At 36.8% G+C, this 15,236-nt stretch overlaps 1 protein-coding gene across 2 annotated transcripts; it reads left to right on the plus strand.

Moving 5' to 3' along the window:
- Positions 1-9,359: 9,359 nt before the first annotated feature.
- On the plus strand, positions 9,360-13,084 carry LOC144706011 (importin subunit alpha-9). Of its 2 annotated transcripts, none has more exons than XM_078578891.1 (11): positions 9,360-9,511; positions 10,226-10,448; positions 10,540-10,693; positions 10,842-10,944; positions 11,337-11,521; positions 11,610-11,689; positions 11,765-11,915; positions 11,997-12,078; positions 12,148-12,206; positions 12,281-12,580; positions 12,642-13,084. In XM_078578891.1, the coding sequence occupies exons 1-11, from the start codon at positions 9,463-9,465 to the stop codon at positions 12,795-12,797; spliced, it is 1,542 nt and encodes a 513-aa protein (XP_078435017.1). In that variant the 5' UTR covers positions 9,360-9,462; the 3' UTR covers positions 12,798-13,084. The 2 variants fall into 2 exon arrangements, with proteins under 2 accessions (XP_078435017.1, XP_078435023.1); XM_078578897.1 differs by having other exon boundaries at positions 10,226-10,442.
- Positions 13,085-15,236: the final 2,152 nt, after the last annotated feature.

The following is a 15,236-nucleotide window of genomic DNA, read 5'->3' on the forward strand; positions in this document are numbered from 1 at the left end:
AAATAGAACAGAACTACCGTGTCTAACTGCTGCCAATTTGGTGTGATGTGGGGTCCCATTTAAACAGTCCAGTTTAAATAAACATGGATATAGTTCCGGATCGTCCTGGATGTGGACGGTAGACGGGACAGGAGGAATTTCGTCCCGTCCGACGTCCGGCTTCAGTGCAGGGATGTGGATGGGACGAATTTTTCTTCTGACGATACGAAAACTGTCCCGGGATGAATTTCCGTCCCGTCTGGGGAAAAACCGTCCAATCCCTCGTCCCAGATGAGAAAAAACCCGTTTTATATTTTTAATATATTAAAGGTCGTAAAAATTCAAGGAATTTAATGCAAAATGTCACAACAAGGCCACGTGGGTAGATCTTAACAGTCGGTTGTGAATCCGACAGTTTTTCGTCCTTCTCCGACCGTCCATCATCCGAGACCTCCGGACAGGACAGTTTTTTCGTCCCACGGGACAGAAACCGTCCCGTCCGGTTGTCCCCGAGACGAATTTTCATTCTAATTTTTGTACATTCCTTTGGATGACTCAATTTTTTCATCCTGGGACGAAAAAATTGTCCCGTCCACATCCCTGCACTATATCCACAGAGCCCCTTGTGTGGTGCGAATGTGTGATTATGTATGAATTTTAGTCAAGTTTTTTTAAAACGTAACTGCATGTTGTGTGTGTTGCTCTGGGTGCTTCCTTCGTTTGCCGGCTGTTTCTGTCATCCCAATGAGGATTGTGGCATTCCTGCGAGGCTTGTGGAATCTTGGGGTTAAAAGGATGAGCTTCTGGCTGACCGAATCCAGGTGAGAGTAGTAGTATGGTTACTATGTTCATGTGATGAATCAATTTTGCCATGAATCGTTTCGTTGACATGGCATTGATCATTGGGAGTATTTGGGTTTAGGAGTAATGAGATAAGGAAGCACTCCATTCATTACTAGAATCTGGTCTATCCCAGATCAATATTATAGATGGTGTGCAAGTTCTGTTGTTGCCTATCCTTATACAGTTATTTACATGTATCAAGAAGTCTAGATATAATTCAGTATTACTTAGTTGGTCATTCTTTAAAAAGGACAATATTTTTTAAGGACTTACACTTTTTTCCATCGATTGAGTTAAATCCTAAATTATGTTAAAACAGAAATTCTCCCATGTAGTCTATACACATTTGGGGCTGACCATCTTCATACGCATGAGCTTCTGTCTTCTTCTTCGCCTTAAGCCATGTAAGGTTTTCATTGTCATTTTCTCTTGATCTTGATTCAAGTTTGGGAGCAAAGCTTGAATTATGACGTATATGTGATTTTACATTGTTTGATCATTTTTATCCAAACGATAATTGGTCTTGTTTTAAGCATTATACATATATTTATATTTATATTGTTTGTCTCATCATCCAAAACAAAGAAACAGCCTCATTTTTCATGGATACATATGATGAAAACTTATCCATTAAATCATTTTGTAAAAACATAAAATGGAGTTAATGCCTTGTTGAATAACCAAATCCTCTCTCTTATATATCGTTTCATTTGAGGTACCACTATTTCGAGATGTTCAGACCAACGTAATCACATTCCATTGAGTTCATAATGAGTAAAGTTAAGCTGTTCCATCCTTTTTCATGCATATTTTTCTATAGAGCTCAAATTTCATGTTAATCCATCTAGTGGTGAGAATTACTCTGCACATCGTTTCATTGTAGTCACAAACACCGTGATAAACTTAAATATACTGTAAAAATTATGTTGTTGATTTGAATTTAATCAATAAAATTTATAACCAATACTTGTCGGAATATCTCATGCTAGTGGATGAAACGACGTCCTCCCCATAAGGAATGGAAATTAAGGATTTAACTATCTAGGTAGTGATTCAGATAAGATGAGAACAAATATGTATAGCGTAATAAGCCGCATTGTGATGGAAATGGTGAGTTTAGAAGAGAGGTTATAGGTATTGGATACAGATGCCACCATCAATGATATAAGTATCTAGGGTGATGTGAATAGAGTGAAGGGAAATGAGGGAGTAAGATGAGTGAAGATGTAAGGAGAAGATAATGGATGTAGGTGATGAATGAGGAATGAGAGGAAGGAAGATAGTAGTTTAGGGTTTATTAGATGAATGGAGGGGAAAACACCGGACCATATTGTGAGGACGTAGATGATATGTCTTAGGTGTTAGATGATGATTGATGATGATGAGTGAAGGTGAAATATGTATGGAATTACCTAAGTAAATGTGTTGAATATGGATCAATGTCAGTTAAGTAGATAATCTTAGATCCATATGTTCCACTAGGTTCAACGCATTTTCCTAATAGATCAGCCGTTTCATGTCTCTTTTGACCTTCTACAAGCACTCAAGACACCAAGAAAATCCTTAGTGGACCTTCAATACCTCTCTCCTCCAGTGTGCCTCTCAAACAGAAAGTGTTTAAAGATATTTTTTAAGGATCAAAAGCTCAACTTATAGATCAACCTGAAAATTTCAGCTTGATCAGTCTTTCCGATCGTCAGATATTGATCCCTAAACTTGGACAAATCCTAGTACTTGATTTGATTCAAAGATTTCTCTCTCCTCATCTTCATCAGCGTCGACACATTGGCTTTAGGCTTTTGTCTTTATGATTGCATTATTGCAATGACTTACTCAGCTTTTCCACGTCATCCTTGATCGATGGCTCCCGTCGCACCACGTGTCTCGATAGGAAAAGGAAAAATGGGAATAATGGTATAATAGTATTATTATATAATAATACCCATTTATATATAATAAGGGGAATATCAATGTGATGTGATGGTGCATTAGCGCACACCACACCAACAAACTAATCAAGGACATGTTGGTCCCACTGCCTTCATTGATCGTTTAGACTACTAAAAAATGAGTTTTTTTAAAGTTTTGCCATCCATGGTTCATGCGCGCAAATATTGCATGAAAATTCCCTCCTTTTTATTGGGCAATGAAATGTTAGTAATTTGATTTCGTTAATAATAAGGGATTAGCCATGCCATAGCTGTTATTTGTTGATGCCAAAGATGTAATGGTTGGTTATTTCCAGTGATTAGAAATAACCATCTAGTGGTTACCATTGGACAAATCAAACCTCAACACATGGCGCGCCGAATAAATACCAAAATTGCAATAAATAATTCATATAAAATTAAACATAAAGCCCAAAAATATAAGCAAATACATATTTAAACTTAGAAAATCATATCTTTATGAGTATAATGTCAAAAAAAATTCTGAAAAAATCATGTTCTGACTCAGAAAATTATTTTATTTTATAAAATTACATAGGAAAAATTCTTTAAAATATTTTAAAATTCAAAATTTGAAAACTTTATTCTAATAATGTAGTTAATCATTTTAGGCTTAATAACACATTCATCACCAATTTAGTGTGAATAAGCATATAAATATTGTCCTATTAACCTATTAATAATGTGCCTTATTACACCAGTGACAGAAAAGTGTTGTTTAATTCCATCCATCACAAACAGCCATTTCCTTCATAAGTATTCAGAAAAGTTTGCAACTAGAAGGATTACATGTCAATCTAATGCTTTAATCAAATCTTCGGATTATTTACTTATTTTGCTTGTGGTCAAATGAGAGTGGATCTTTTTAGGTTTAAGAGATGGGAACTGATATTGCTTAGGATAAGTTCAAAATGCTCAGCTGTAAGATTCATTAAAATTTTCTCACCTCCATTTTCAGATTTAATGGCTTTCAGTGAATGATGAAAATTAATATTTTTGATTTAGTCATTCTTCGGGCGCTCTGAAAAAATATGAAAATCATTGTTTTAGAGTCATAATAATTAGAATGCGTCTTTAATCTGTCAAGGGAACTTTCTATATACCCATCTGGAGGATAATCATTGAATGTCATGCTATTATTTATTTCATAACCTTTTGTGTTCATGTAATTCTCTCTCTCTGCATGAATGATTCATACTTTTCTGATCTTAATCATGCCAATTGGATGTCTAGTTATGATTTATTTTAATTCGTTATTACTTGACAACCGCTTATTTAGCTGACTTGGTTTTCTGTTCAAATGATTAGTTTTTTAACATTCATTCCTCTGTTGATCTGATTTTAAATTTTTTTTCTGAACGTGTTTTTTAACCCTATCTGAACTTTGTTTAATAATTCTCTCAAAGCTAGTATAAGACTATGTTAATTCCATAAAATTTCAGATGCATTAAGTTATCTTTCTTATTTTTTGTTCTACTCTTTTGAATTTTATCCCACATCTCAATTCATTTCATCAAATTGCAATTTGATGTTTTACTGGTTCACCATGGTCTGTTGTTAGGAAGTACTTCATAAGACTTATCCATTATATTCCACGATAAGAGATATATGTCCCATCATTGAGGGATATCAAGGGAAAAGTGAAGTCAATGTATAAGGACAGGAAGGAAATCATAAAAATAAAATTGGCCAAGGTTGCCCGAGTGTCACTAACACTAGGCCCTTGGACTTCGAAGAACAACATTGCCTTTTCAGGGTCACTGATCATTAGGCAGAGGCATAGTGAAAATTATGTGAGTGTGTGCTGGCATATGCCAATCGAAAGGCTCCCATACTTTGGAACACATGGGGGAAAGAGTCCAACTTATTGGAAGAATTTGAGTTTAAGTATAAGGTATGTGTGACTGCATTATGAATTATTGGTTTGTTCTTAATTCCTTAATATCATTATGACATAGTTTTATTTAGGTGTGCCTGGTGATGGCCAAAACTTTATCAAAGAACAAAAAAAAAATGAATATTCTAGAAGAAGACTCAAAATTGATGAACCCCCTCAGTTCAATGCAACAAGATGTGCACATCATCAACCTCGTAGTCCAGGCTGGGTCGATTATTGTACATGTGTCATGGGTGCCATTATAACAGGTCATTCTATATTATAATGATATACTTGGGGTGAATGGCAAATAACAACATAACTAATTTGATTGCTTTGTTTCATACTGATAAGCCAAAAATAGGGGTAAAAATTACGCAAATTTTTTAGCCCTTGTCGTTGTGAATTTTTGGCTTATGCAATAAAATTTATAAAACTCTACTTAATATGTATAGTGATAAGTATGAGTGTCGTCCAAGGGAGGCAAGTAGGAATTTCAATTTGATTTTATTTTTGGTGTTTTAGATCCTAATTAGAGTGAATTTGATCTTCAATGAGGATCAAGTCACCCTAATTAGGTGAGAATTTAGAGAGGGGGGTAGAAGAGATGAGATGAAAAGAAGAAATGTGGGCTCTAGATTGAATTAATTGATCCAATTGGATGGATCAAAGAATTCAATTAGAGAGGTTGGAAGAAATTTTTGATTTAAGTTTTGGTTGGTTTTGAGAATTTGCTAAATCAGAAATAAAAAGGGAAATCTTAATCTCCTAAGAATTAAAACTAAATTTTTTAGAGTTTTCTTTTGGAATGCAATTGAATGCCAAGGTAAATCCCTCAATTTCTCCTCTCAATCCTAATCAGGGCTTGTACATGCCGCTCAAGCCAAGCGATTTAGAAGTTCAGATCAGAATAGAGATGAAGAAACAAACAACTTAACCTAATTCATTCAAAATGCATAAAAGTTCAAATACAATCAAGGAAAAAAAGTACCAGATAACTTGATCCAAGCTAGAGCTCCTCTCTGTCTTGCAGCTGTGATAGAGCACCATCCAGAATGAGCTCCCCCTCTCGAAATTTAGCTTTTATACTTAGGTTATAGGGTAAAAATCACCATTTTACCCCCATTTAGTACTTAATATTTATCTATCAATGTAGGCTATATCTGAATGATCTAACCGTACAGATAGAAAGAGGGGATCAAGACGAACAAATCCATAAAACAATCATCTCAATCGGACTTCAGGATCAAAAGTTATTAATAAATCAATTTTAAACTAATTTAATCCATTGGATTTAAAATTGATTTATTTATTAGTTTCGTTTTTAAACACGCAATGACGTGTCGCTCTCTCATTGGCTGGCGCATTTTGAATCCTCCTTTTTGCAGAAAAGTCCTTAAAAAGCTTGGAATTGCTTTTGGACGCCGCCCAAAAGTAATTGCGTATATGCCCCTGGCGCACTCTCTCTCCTCCGATTTCTCCTAAAACATTAAAAATATATATTAAAAATTGCAATAAAACCCTGAATGATTTTAAATAGGATCTTTACGCCTGCCGTGGCGATCGAGAGTTTTCAGGGTCTTTTTGCAACGAAACGTTGCAAAAAGGCCCCGAAAAGTCTAGAAATTGCATAAATACATTTTTTTCTCTTCTAAATATGCCCTTTTTCATAGAATAAATGCATTTCTTCTTGAAACAAATCCCAGAAAATTCCTAAAAATTCGTAAAAAATTCTAGAAAATTCTAGAAAATTCCCTGATTAATTCCCATGTTGATAAATGTCGAAATAAACTTTTTAATGTGCCATTTTCATCCAAAAATAATTATTTCGAGCTTCAATAAATCCTTAAAAATTCATATAATTAACAGAAAATTAGGGAAAAATCAGAAATTACTTGGAAGCATTATTTTTGTGTAAATATATGATAACAACCCAAATTTAAGCCTTTTAAATGCATAAATCATGCTAATAACATGAAATAAAGACCGAAATTAGGGTGTTATCACATACCTTGGGTGATGTCATACTTTGGCTAAGGGAGATAGTATTGCATTATGCAAGCAGGTTTAACACACCACTATATAACAATAGTGGCTTGACATACCATAATATAGCATTATGCAAGAAAGTTGACCCACCAAACTAGAAAAAGGTTCCCTCAAAATTCCCAACAAGGTGTTTTATGTACTATGCTGGTAGCTAATGTTGAGAAGAGGGACATTCTTGACATCATGTCATTGAACGTGTTAAAGATGCCAGTATTTGTTGACTATGAAAGAGAAATGTTTAAAGGCTATGGAGGTACACTACAACCTCTTGAGATGGCTACTGCCCTTGCTTTCCAATCGAAGGTGAAGACATCAAATGAAGCCATTGTTATCATCAGAGAAATAATGAGACATTTGCATAGCATCATGTGCAGTATTAGAGATATGACCATGTTTCACATCAATCGACACAGCAATAGATATATGTCAACAATCAGTGATTTATCAGGCAATGAAGACTAAAATGAAAATGTATGCATCAATCCTCACTCGCAACCATGCTTTCACCATTACTATACTCATTGATCCGTCCATGAAGCTACAGTTAGTTGACCACAACTATTAGGCAAAGGCATATCGTATGTGTAGAATTTAATGTATGTGTTCGAGTTCACCATTGATCAGGGCATGGTTCATATAACTTATTTTGCATGTTTTTGTCCGGCATGGACATCTACAACTGTTTTTAGTAAAACACTAGACGAGATGTTTCCAGACAGCAAGAACAAGCTCACCATTGATCCCGGTCATGACCTAGATGTTTACATTAGCTCACCTCCTACCAAGGGAACAAAATTTTTTTACTGAGAGAAGATGACAGATAAATACTTGTTTCTATAGTAGCAATGATTGTGAAATAACTATTGGCGGTCTCGAAGATGAGCATATCCTTAGAGAGATTATTCTCTACTGGTTGTGTCATCATCAACTACAAGCCCTCATGGCTGACAGCAGAGATCATCAAGCTACTCATAAAGTTGAAGTTTTGGTGGCAAGTGGAGGATGATGTCAATAATGATACCAAGCAGGAGAAAAAACAGAGAGACGCAGACCCGAGCATTGATTAGGTTGAACCTTTTTTTGGCTTCAAGACAATGAAATATTTAAAAAAATTTATTTTGATGGAATACATGCCAAATAACTCCTCTTTATTGTCATAAAGCTATATTTAGAAATTCATTCCTATTGTGTATTTAATTTTAAACATAACGGATTTAAAAAATAGTTCACATCTAAGTAAAACCTTATGGTTATAAATATCAATGGACACATTATTAAGCATAGATTACATAAATTTATTTTCTACATAGTGTTGGAAATCAATAATTATAAATTTAATTTCAAACTTGTAGATATTTTATAAAATCCTGTCTGGCTACGTAAAATGTGGTTGCAAAAAATTAATCAGTGCATTATTAAGTTTACATCATTTAATTATTATTTACATAATTGCGGACATAAATAATTAAAATTTTAATTTGAAACTTATAATTTTTTTATACAGATACTAAATGGATAGGTAAATAGCTATGGTTCTAATATATTAATTAGTAAATTATTAAGTAGTATCAAAAAATAGTTATCATCTACATAGTGATGGTCCTCAATTATTATGAAATTAATTTCAAAATAACGAATATTTTATTATAAATATCCAGAAGATAATTGATGATGGTACCATACTTATTTTTTTAACTTGATTTTTTCTATAATTATAATGTAAAGTATTATATTTAAACTCCACACGCCACTTAGGTTGTTTGGTCCAACTGAAAAATTTGCATATTGCCTCCTATTATTTATTTCTTTCTCCTTGGAGAAATTGTTGCACATTGGTCTACAGAGATGGGGACATGTACCTTTTGTTCATCCCTAGATGAAGAATTTGTCTCCTCCAAAAGCTGTGAACAACAGGATTACATATCTGTGGGGCTAGTTTTGTAGCCTGTTACTTGGCACCATTATTGCATGTTGTTATTACTCTCCTTCTCCTCATAGCGCTTTGATGCTAGCCACCACCTCACTCCATCCAAATTTCCTTGATCTTGTGAATAAATAATTGGCATTTAAAAAATAAAAAATCAACCAATAAAATAAATATTATAAACCCGTATGTGACCCATTCATCATTAAGGAAGCTATCTACATTGTTCGTCAATGGCATATAGGACATTGATTGTCTTCACCATCAATGTTGATGGATGAGGGATGGAGGATCACAGACGGGCAATGATGCCAGCGTCATTGTCATCAAAGGATGAATTTATAGTGTGTATTTGATTGGACAACAACAGATCCCATTTCATATGTAACAGTGAGGGTTCACCACCTTTCACCAAACTTTGGTAAAATCAGATAGAACAGCAAAGTGAGAGAAAACCGAACCAAATCAGGAGTAATATATTTAAAATATTTTTTGACAACCGTCAATATTGAAATCCAGGTTACCTCTCTTATATCAGGTTTACCCTTCAGCCAACTGGGCTGAATTAGTTGCAAAGTATAAATTCTAAAGGCTGAATCAGTAAAAAAGTATAAATTCTAATGGCTGAATCAGTAAAAAAGTATAAATTCTAATGGCTGAAACAGGAATAAAGTATAAAATCTAAAGGCTGAATCAGTAATAAAGTATAAATTCTAATGGCTGACCGGTACCATTTCGGGTACATAGCGGGTACGATTCGGGTCCAGTCTGTAGGTTATACAAAGCGCCGGGAGTTCACGTTTTTAGCCGGGAAACAGTCGTCGAAGGGAGTTGAAGCGGGAATGGCCGAGGAAGCTCCATCCCACAGAAGGGAGCCCGTCAAATCCTCAGGTCTGATTCTCCCCACCCACCCCTCGTTTTCTTTTTATCTTCTTCTTGCGTTGGTTTTAGTTCGTTGATTCTTCCTCAACCCTAAGCGTGTTGAAAATTTCCGGTGTTTCGCTGTCTGATAAATCGATTGCTGGGTGATTTAAAAGGCGACAACTTGCGCATACTGATAGCTTTGGACAGTTTTTTTTTGTAAAAATGTATGTGTACTCAAGTACGGATCAGAGTAAAATTCGGGTCGAATTCTAATTGTTGATGTTGACTACTTAGCTATAAGATCAGCTAAACCTTGTTTGGCTACTCCGGGAGCGACGGTTTATGGCCATTATGGAGAAACCCTTCATCAAGGAGATACATCGATTGAATTTATGTATGAAAAATGAAGATCTGTTGACTTAACGCAATGTCTGCCAAAGTGGAACAGGTCTTAGTAATTTCAATGTATTGATGGTTTTTGGTTGTACGTTTATGCTTCTCCTCGGAAGTAATATGGATTATGGACCAACTCCTAGAATCTTCTTTCTACAATAAATCCCCTTTCTATGGGATGCGGAAGTTTCTGATGCTTCTAGACATATCTCTAAACAAAAATTGACATACTTGCCTTTCGTCGAAAATTCCTGCGATCGGTCTTTCGTTAACCTTGTCAAAAGATTGATTCTTGTTATTTATTTTCTCATGGTTTGATGTATTTATTAACCTTTTTCGTGGATCCAGCGCACGACCTTGCAGGACGTCGAAGACGCGAACATGCTGTTACTCTTGGGAAAGAAAGAAGAGAAGCTTTAGTACGTGCTAAGCGCATATGCAGATATGGATTTGATGACGATCCTACATCCCAAGAAGTTGGCATGATGGTTGACGAAGAAGCTGCTGCATTAGATGCGCAGACATCTCTCACTGTAGATGAACTGAAGCTCGTTGTGTCTAATCCGTTGGTGTCTGCAGAATTATTAATCTTCTATTTATTAGCTTTTGCATCAGTCGTTCAAAACTATGGTTTTAATTCTTGATACACTATTCTGACCTAGGGCTAAAGGATCTACGAGAAAGAAAATTGAGGTTCTTCGTGAATTAAGGCGATTGCTGTCGAAGTCTGAATTCCCTCCTATTGAGGCAGCTGTGGAAGCAGGGGCTGTTGATGTACTCGTCCCGTGTCTTTCATTTGGTTCACCTGATGAGCAGGTATCTACTATGTAAAGAAACATTCCATAGTTAATGTACTCCGTCCATTTGCTTGAGATTTTTTCGATATTACGCATAACTTTCTAAAGAACTTATATTTCATCTATAGTTTTGTTCATGATCGTTCTTGTGTTCGTCCTTTTTGCAGTTGCTTGAGGCGGCTTGGTGCCTTACGAACATAGCTGCCGGTGGCCCGGAGCAAACCAGGTCTTTGTTGCCTGCACTGCCTTTGCTCATAGCACACCTTGGAGGTTAGGTTTTCATGCGCATAAATGTGCAAGACTTGTCACAGTGCCATTTACGAGCTCCATGAATTCAGATGTTCATTATCCTTTTTTCCGTAATGGGCTACGGTTAATATGTTTAAGCAGATCCTTGTTGACTTTGTTGGGTAGCAGCAGTAAACCGCAGACTGAACATGTAATTTATGATCTCATCAGAAACCTGTCAAGATTTGATGTGGTTGACATTTCATGTGAAACAAATCTTTTGTTTTTAAAAATCCTAGCAAGTATTTTCCACGCATTCAAACGCATCAGTGTAACGTTTTCTTTGAAAGAAGTCGAGTTCCCATTTTTTGAACCACGAGTTTGAATAGTTTACCACAATTTTGACAATTTGACTGGACTGTGGTGAACAACAGAGAAGAGTTTGGTCCCGGTTGCGGAGCAATGTGCGTGGGCTCTGGGTAATGTCTGCGGTGAAGGTGACGATCTAAGAGATATTCTATTCTCCCAAGGAGCTCTGTTGCCCTTAGCCCGGATGCTGATGTCAGACAAAGGTTCGACGGCAAGAACAGCTGCATGGGCTCTCTCAAACTTTATCAAGGTCCCTCTCCGTCATAGCCCATTCCTCATTTTCGATTGAAATCCATTTGCCAGGGTAGACTTTATAGTGTTCTGTTTGTAAATGCCAGGGACCCAGTCACAAGGTGGCCACTGAGCTTGTAAGAGTTGACGGTGTTGTGGATGCAATTTCGCGACACCTAAAGACGGTGTATGTATTAAGTTCCTCTGATCTACTGCCAGTTAACTTTTTCTTTGTTGAAACTTTTCGTTGATAAATGCACAGGGATGATGACTTGGCGACAGAAGTAGCTTGGGTCATTGTCTATCTCACCGCACTCTCTCCTGTCGCTACTTCTCTGCTGGCTAAGACCAACGTAGTTCATCTCCTTGTGAAAAAACTTCAAGAATCAGAAAGCCTTCAGCTGCTTATTCCAGTAATTTCCTTGAAATTCATTTCCTTTATTACTTCTGGCCAGCATTCAATTAAACGTAGACTGTGATTGATTACTTTGTAGGTTCTTCGCAGTCTGGGTAATCTCGTGGCGGGGGAGAATTATACTACAAACTCAGTCTTGGTCCCTGGGCGTGATATCACAGGTTCATCATCGTGCCTTAGTATTCCCTCAAATTGTTGCTCTTGCTGATGCCGCAGAACTGGAATTTCAGTTCAATTTCTCTCAGCGCTGGTCAAATGCCTTAGGACTGAGCACCGAGTTCTCAAGAAGGCATGTACACCGGTCCACAGCTCCAGTTCTCGCCTGTCAATCTGACCTGGATGAACTTGGTTCTTCTGTTGCAGGAGGCAGCATGGGTCCTGTCCAACACTGCAGCAGGATCCATGGCTCACAAGCAGCTCATCTTCTCTAGCGAGGCAGCGCCGTTGCTCATCCATCTCCTACTGAACTCTCCCTTTGACTTGAAAAAAGAGGCAGCATACATGCTCGGCAACCTGTGTGTCGCCCCTGAGGGTCTGCAAGGCAGCATCATACGCCCCCACCTGGCAGCTCTCGTTGACCATGGCTGCGTTCCTGGCTTCATAAGCTTGGTCCGGTCCCCTGACATTGAAGCCGCCCGGCTCGGTCTCCAGTTCCTTGAGATGGTGAGCCGCTGTTGTCTCTGCCAAATAAAAGTATGTTTTGACCATGGATTCTACTGTGCAGGTGATGAGAGGCTTGCCTAATATGGAGGGTCCCAAGATTGTGGAGAGAGAGGATGGCATAGACGCTATGGAGAGATTTCAGTTCCACGAGAATGACGAGCTCCGGCTTATGGCTAATGCCCTCGTGGACAAGTACTTTGGAGAGGACTACGCGTAGCCAGCCACCATCATCGCCTTTGTCCTTATCATCATCATCATCATCATCGTCATTGTGGGGATAGTTATGATTTGTAACTTCTCCTGATCCCATCTGATGCAAGTTTTCATCGTGGGCTGGTGATGCCAGCACGACCATGCTACGATGATGCTGGCATTATGGCGTTTGATCTTCTCTTCAAAGGAATGCCCACACCTTGCTTATACTGCAATAGTAGAGAAATGCTGGGAGTGTACCATACATTATGTGGACTTGTCTTATTGTTACGTTCTGTTGATTTGGTGGCTCCTCCAAGTTGCCTCTATGGAATATGATCATTCCATTGCGATGCTTTCTGTGGCTATGAGATCACAAATTAGGAAACTTAAGCAGAGGTTCTACGTATGCAAACTGAAATATTCCCTGTAATTTTGCAGCAAAGAGAGGATGAGGTTTGTAAGTCATGTTCATGATAAAGGGGTTAATCATGAACATGACTTACAAAGGATACCCAACTTTTCACAAAGGATAGCCTAGATTTTTACCTTCTCACATTCCACATTGACTCGGCAAAGCATATAGGCCTCCATTTCTACTGTTATCAGCGAATATCCACTGCCACTTATGCAGCAAACTATCATGTTGGGTTTTGTGGTCTCGACTTGGAGAAACAGAAGCGATTCACTCAGCAAAAGACTTTGAAGGAAATTGAAATCACATTCATAAAACCATTCATCTAATCTCCTTTGGATGGATCAGAGCCATGATTTCTTAGTTCCTCGAGTGAGACATGTTGAGCATGTGAAGTGTGCGGCCTTCGTCATGTTGAGCATGTGAAGGTGAAGGAGAATATTCGACGAAGTGTGCGGCATGCGAAGCATTCATCTCCTACTTAAAGCCTATGATAGCCCAATAACCTTTATGTTCCATCCAAATTTATCAAGTATCCTTATATTGGTTAATTAAAGACATTGATTTAACCCAATCAATAGTTCAAGTTTCTTGCATGTGTGGTTCAAAGCCATACCTATCACTGTAGAAAATACAAAGGGGTGTATTGATTCATTCATGGAACCTATCCATCATCAGTTCCCGTCTACATATAGTCGTACATCCACTTATCGCTCCTAAGACGACTTGCTGTATGGTCACCTATTAAAAACTAATTGGTCATTTGAGTTAGCACTGATGTGTTCTAACATCTTTATATAGGATTTATTTCTTTGCCTTCGCTTCATTGATCTACTCTATAACCAAAATCATTTCAGAAATTTTCATTATCTGTTACTATGTTGCTCCCAGCTTTCGGTGACTTTAACCTCTTTATTTCATAAAACTTATCCAGCATCGTCTTCATGAATTCTTTCATTCTATTGCTTCACTCCCATTTTCATTTGGAACCTTGCCTGAAAGCTAAAAGTGGAAACGGAAAAGCTAAAGAAAGAAGACAACAAGGCTGGGAACTCTTCTCAGATATTCCACTACCTTGGCTAAGTACGTCATCGCATTGTTTTCCTTAATCTGTCTCTTCTTTTATTGAGGCTGAAAGATTCCATCTTGACCACTCAAATCTTGCCCATGAATTTGTTGTTACACCCGAACTTAGACTACATTGAATTCCATAATTAAGAACTTCTAGATCTGAGTCAAAGTGGAATCGTCGATCCACAAGACTGGATTGAAAATTTGGTAGAATGCCATTCAAGGACTCATATGAATCAATTAGTGAACTCTATCAGTTAAAGAGCACCCACTATCTATCTTTAGTAACTCCACACTAATGGCTACGGGACTATCATACTCATAATATGAGTAAGACTAGATAGTGATATTCTATCCAGGTACTTTGATTTCCTTATTGATTATCCTTCAAATAGAAATATTTAGAACACATGATCAAAGACTATTGATCTATGTATTATGATCTCACCATAATTTACTAAGTCGGATCATGTATTAATGGAATTCATTATAATTAATACATTGTTTTAGCAAACATAGAACACAATATGGAATGTGTGGTTGGCTTGCCGGTCACATATATTTCATTCAGGGAAAACCCGCTCTGCTATACTCATTTTATGAACACCATGTGCACTCTATCCACAATCCACCATTACTAAATGCTACAAAACCTCCACCGAAAGGAGTTTTCATTTAAATTAATCAGTATTTCCTACAATAATTTTCATAAATTTCTCAAAAATAATTTATAAATTTTGAATAAAATAGGTTATAGGATAAATATTTTCTCACTATCTTAGAATTATATCTGAATTTATTTCACATGTTTGCTTTCATTCAATTATATTTAATTCCAAAAATAATATATATATATAAATTATAGATTTGAGCCTTGTTTTGTGCTGGTAAGGAAAACTATAATCATTATTGGATAGTTCAGAAACTTCACTGATATACTTAACCCAACAAAGACAATTTATACATTCTAAAATCCCT

This window comes from Wolffia australiana, chromosome 1 (genome assembly GCF_029677425.1).
Source record: "Wolffia australiana isolate 7733 chromosome 1, ASM2967742v1".
NCBI classification, from domain to species: Eukaryota; Viridiplantae; Streptophyta; class Magnoliopsida; order Alismatales; family Araceae; genus Wolffia; species Wolffia australiana.

Coding starts and splice junctions, on each gene's coding strand:
- LOC144706011 (XM_078578891.1), top strand. CDS start 9,463: ATGGCCGAGGAAGCTCCATCCCACAGAAGGGAGCCCGTCAAATCCTCA. Junction 10,945..11,336: donor GCTCATAGCACACCTTGGAG/GTTAGGTTTTCA, acceptor GGTGAACAACAG/AGAAGAGTTTGGTCCCGGTT. Junction 12,207..12,280: donor AGCACCGAGTTCTCAAGAAG/GCATGTACACCG, acceptor CTTCTGTTGCAG/GAGGCAGCATGGGTCCTGTC.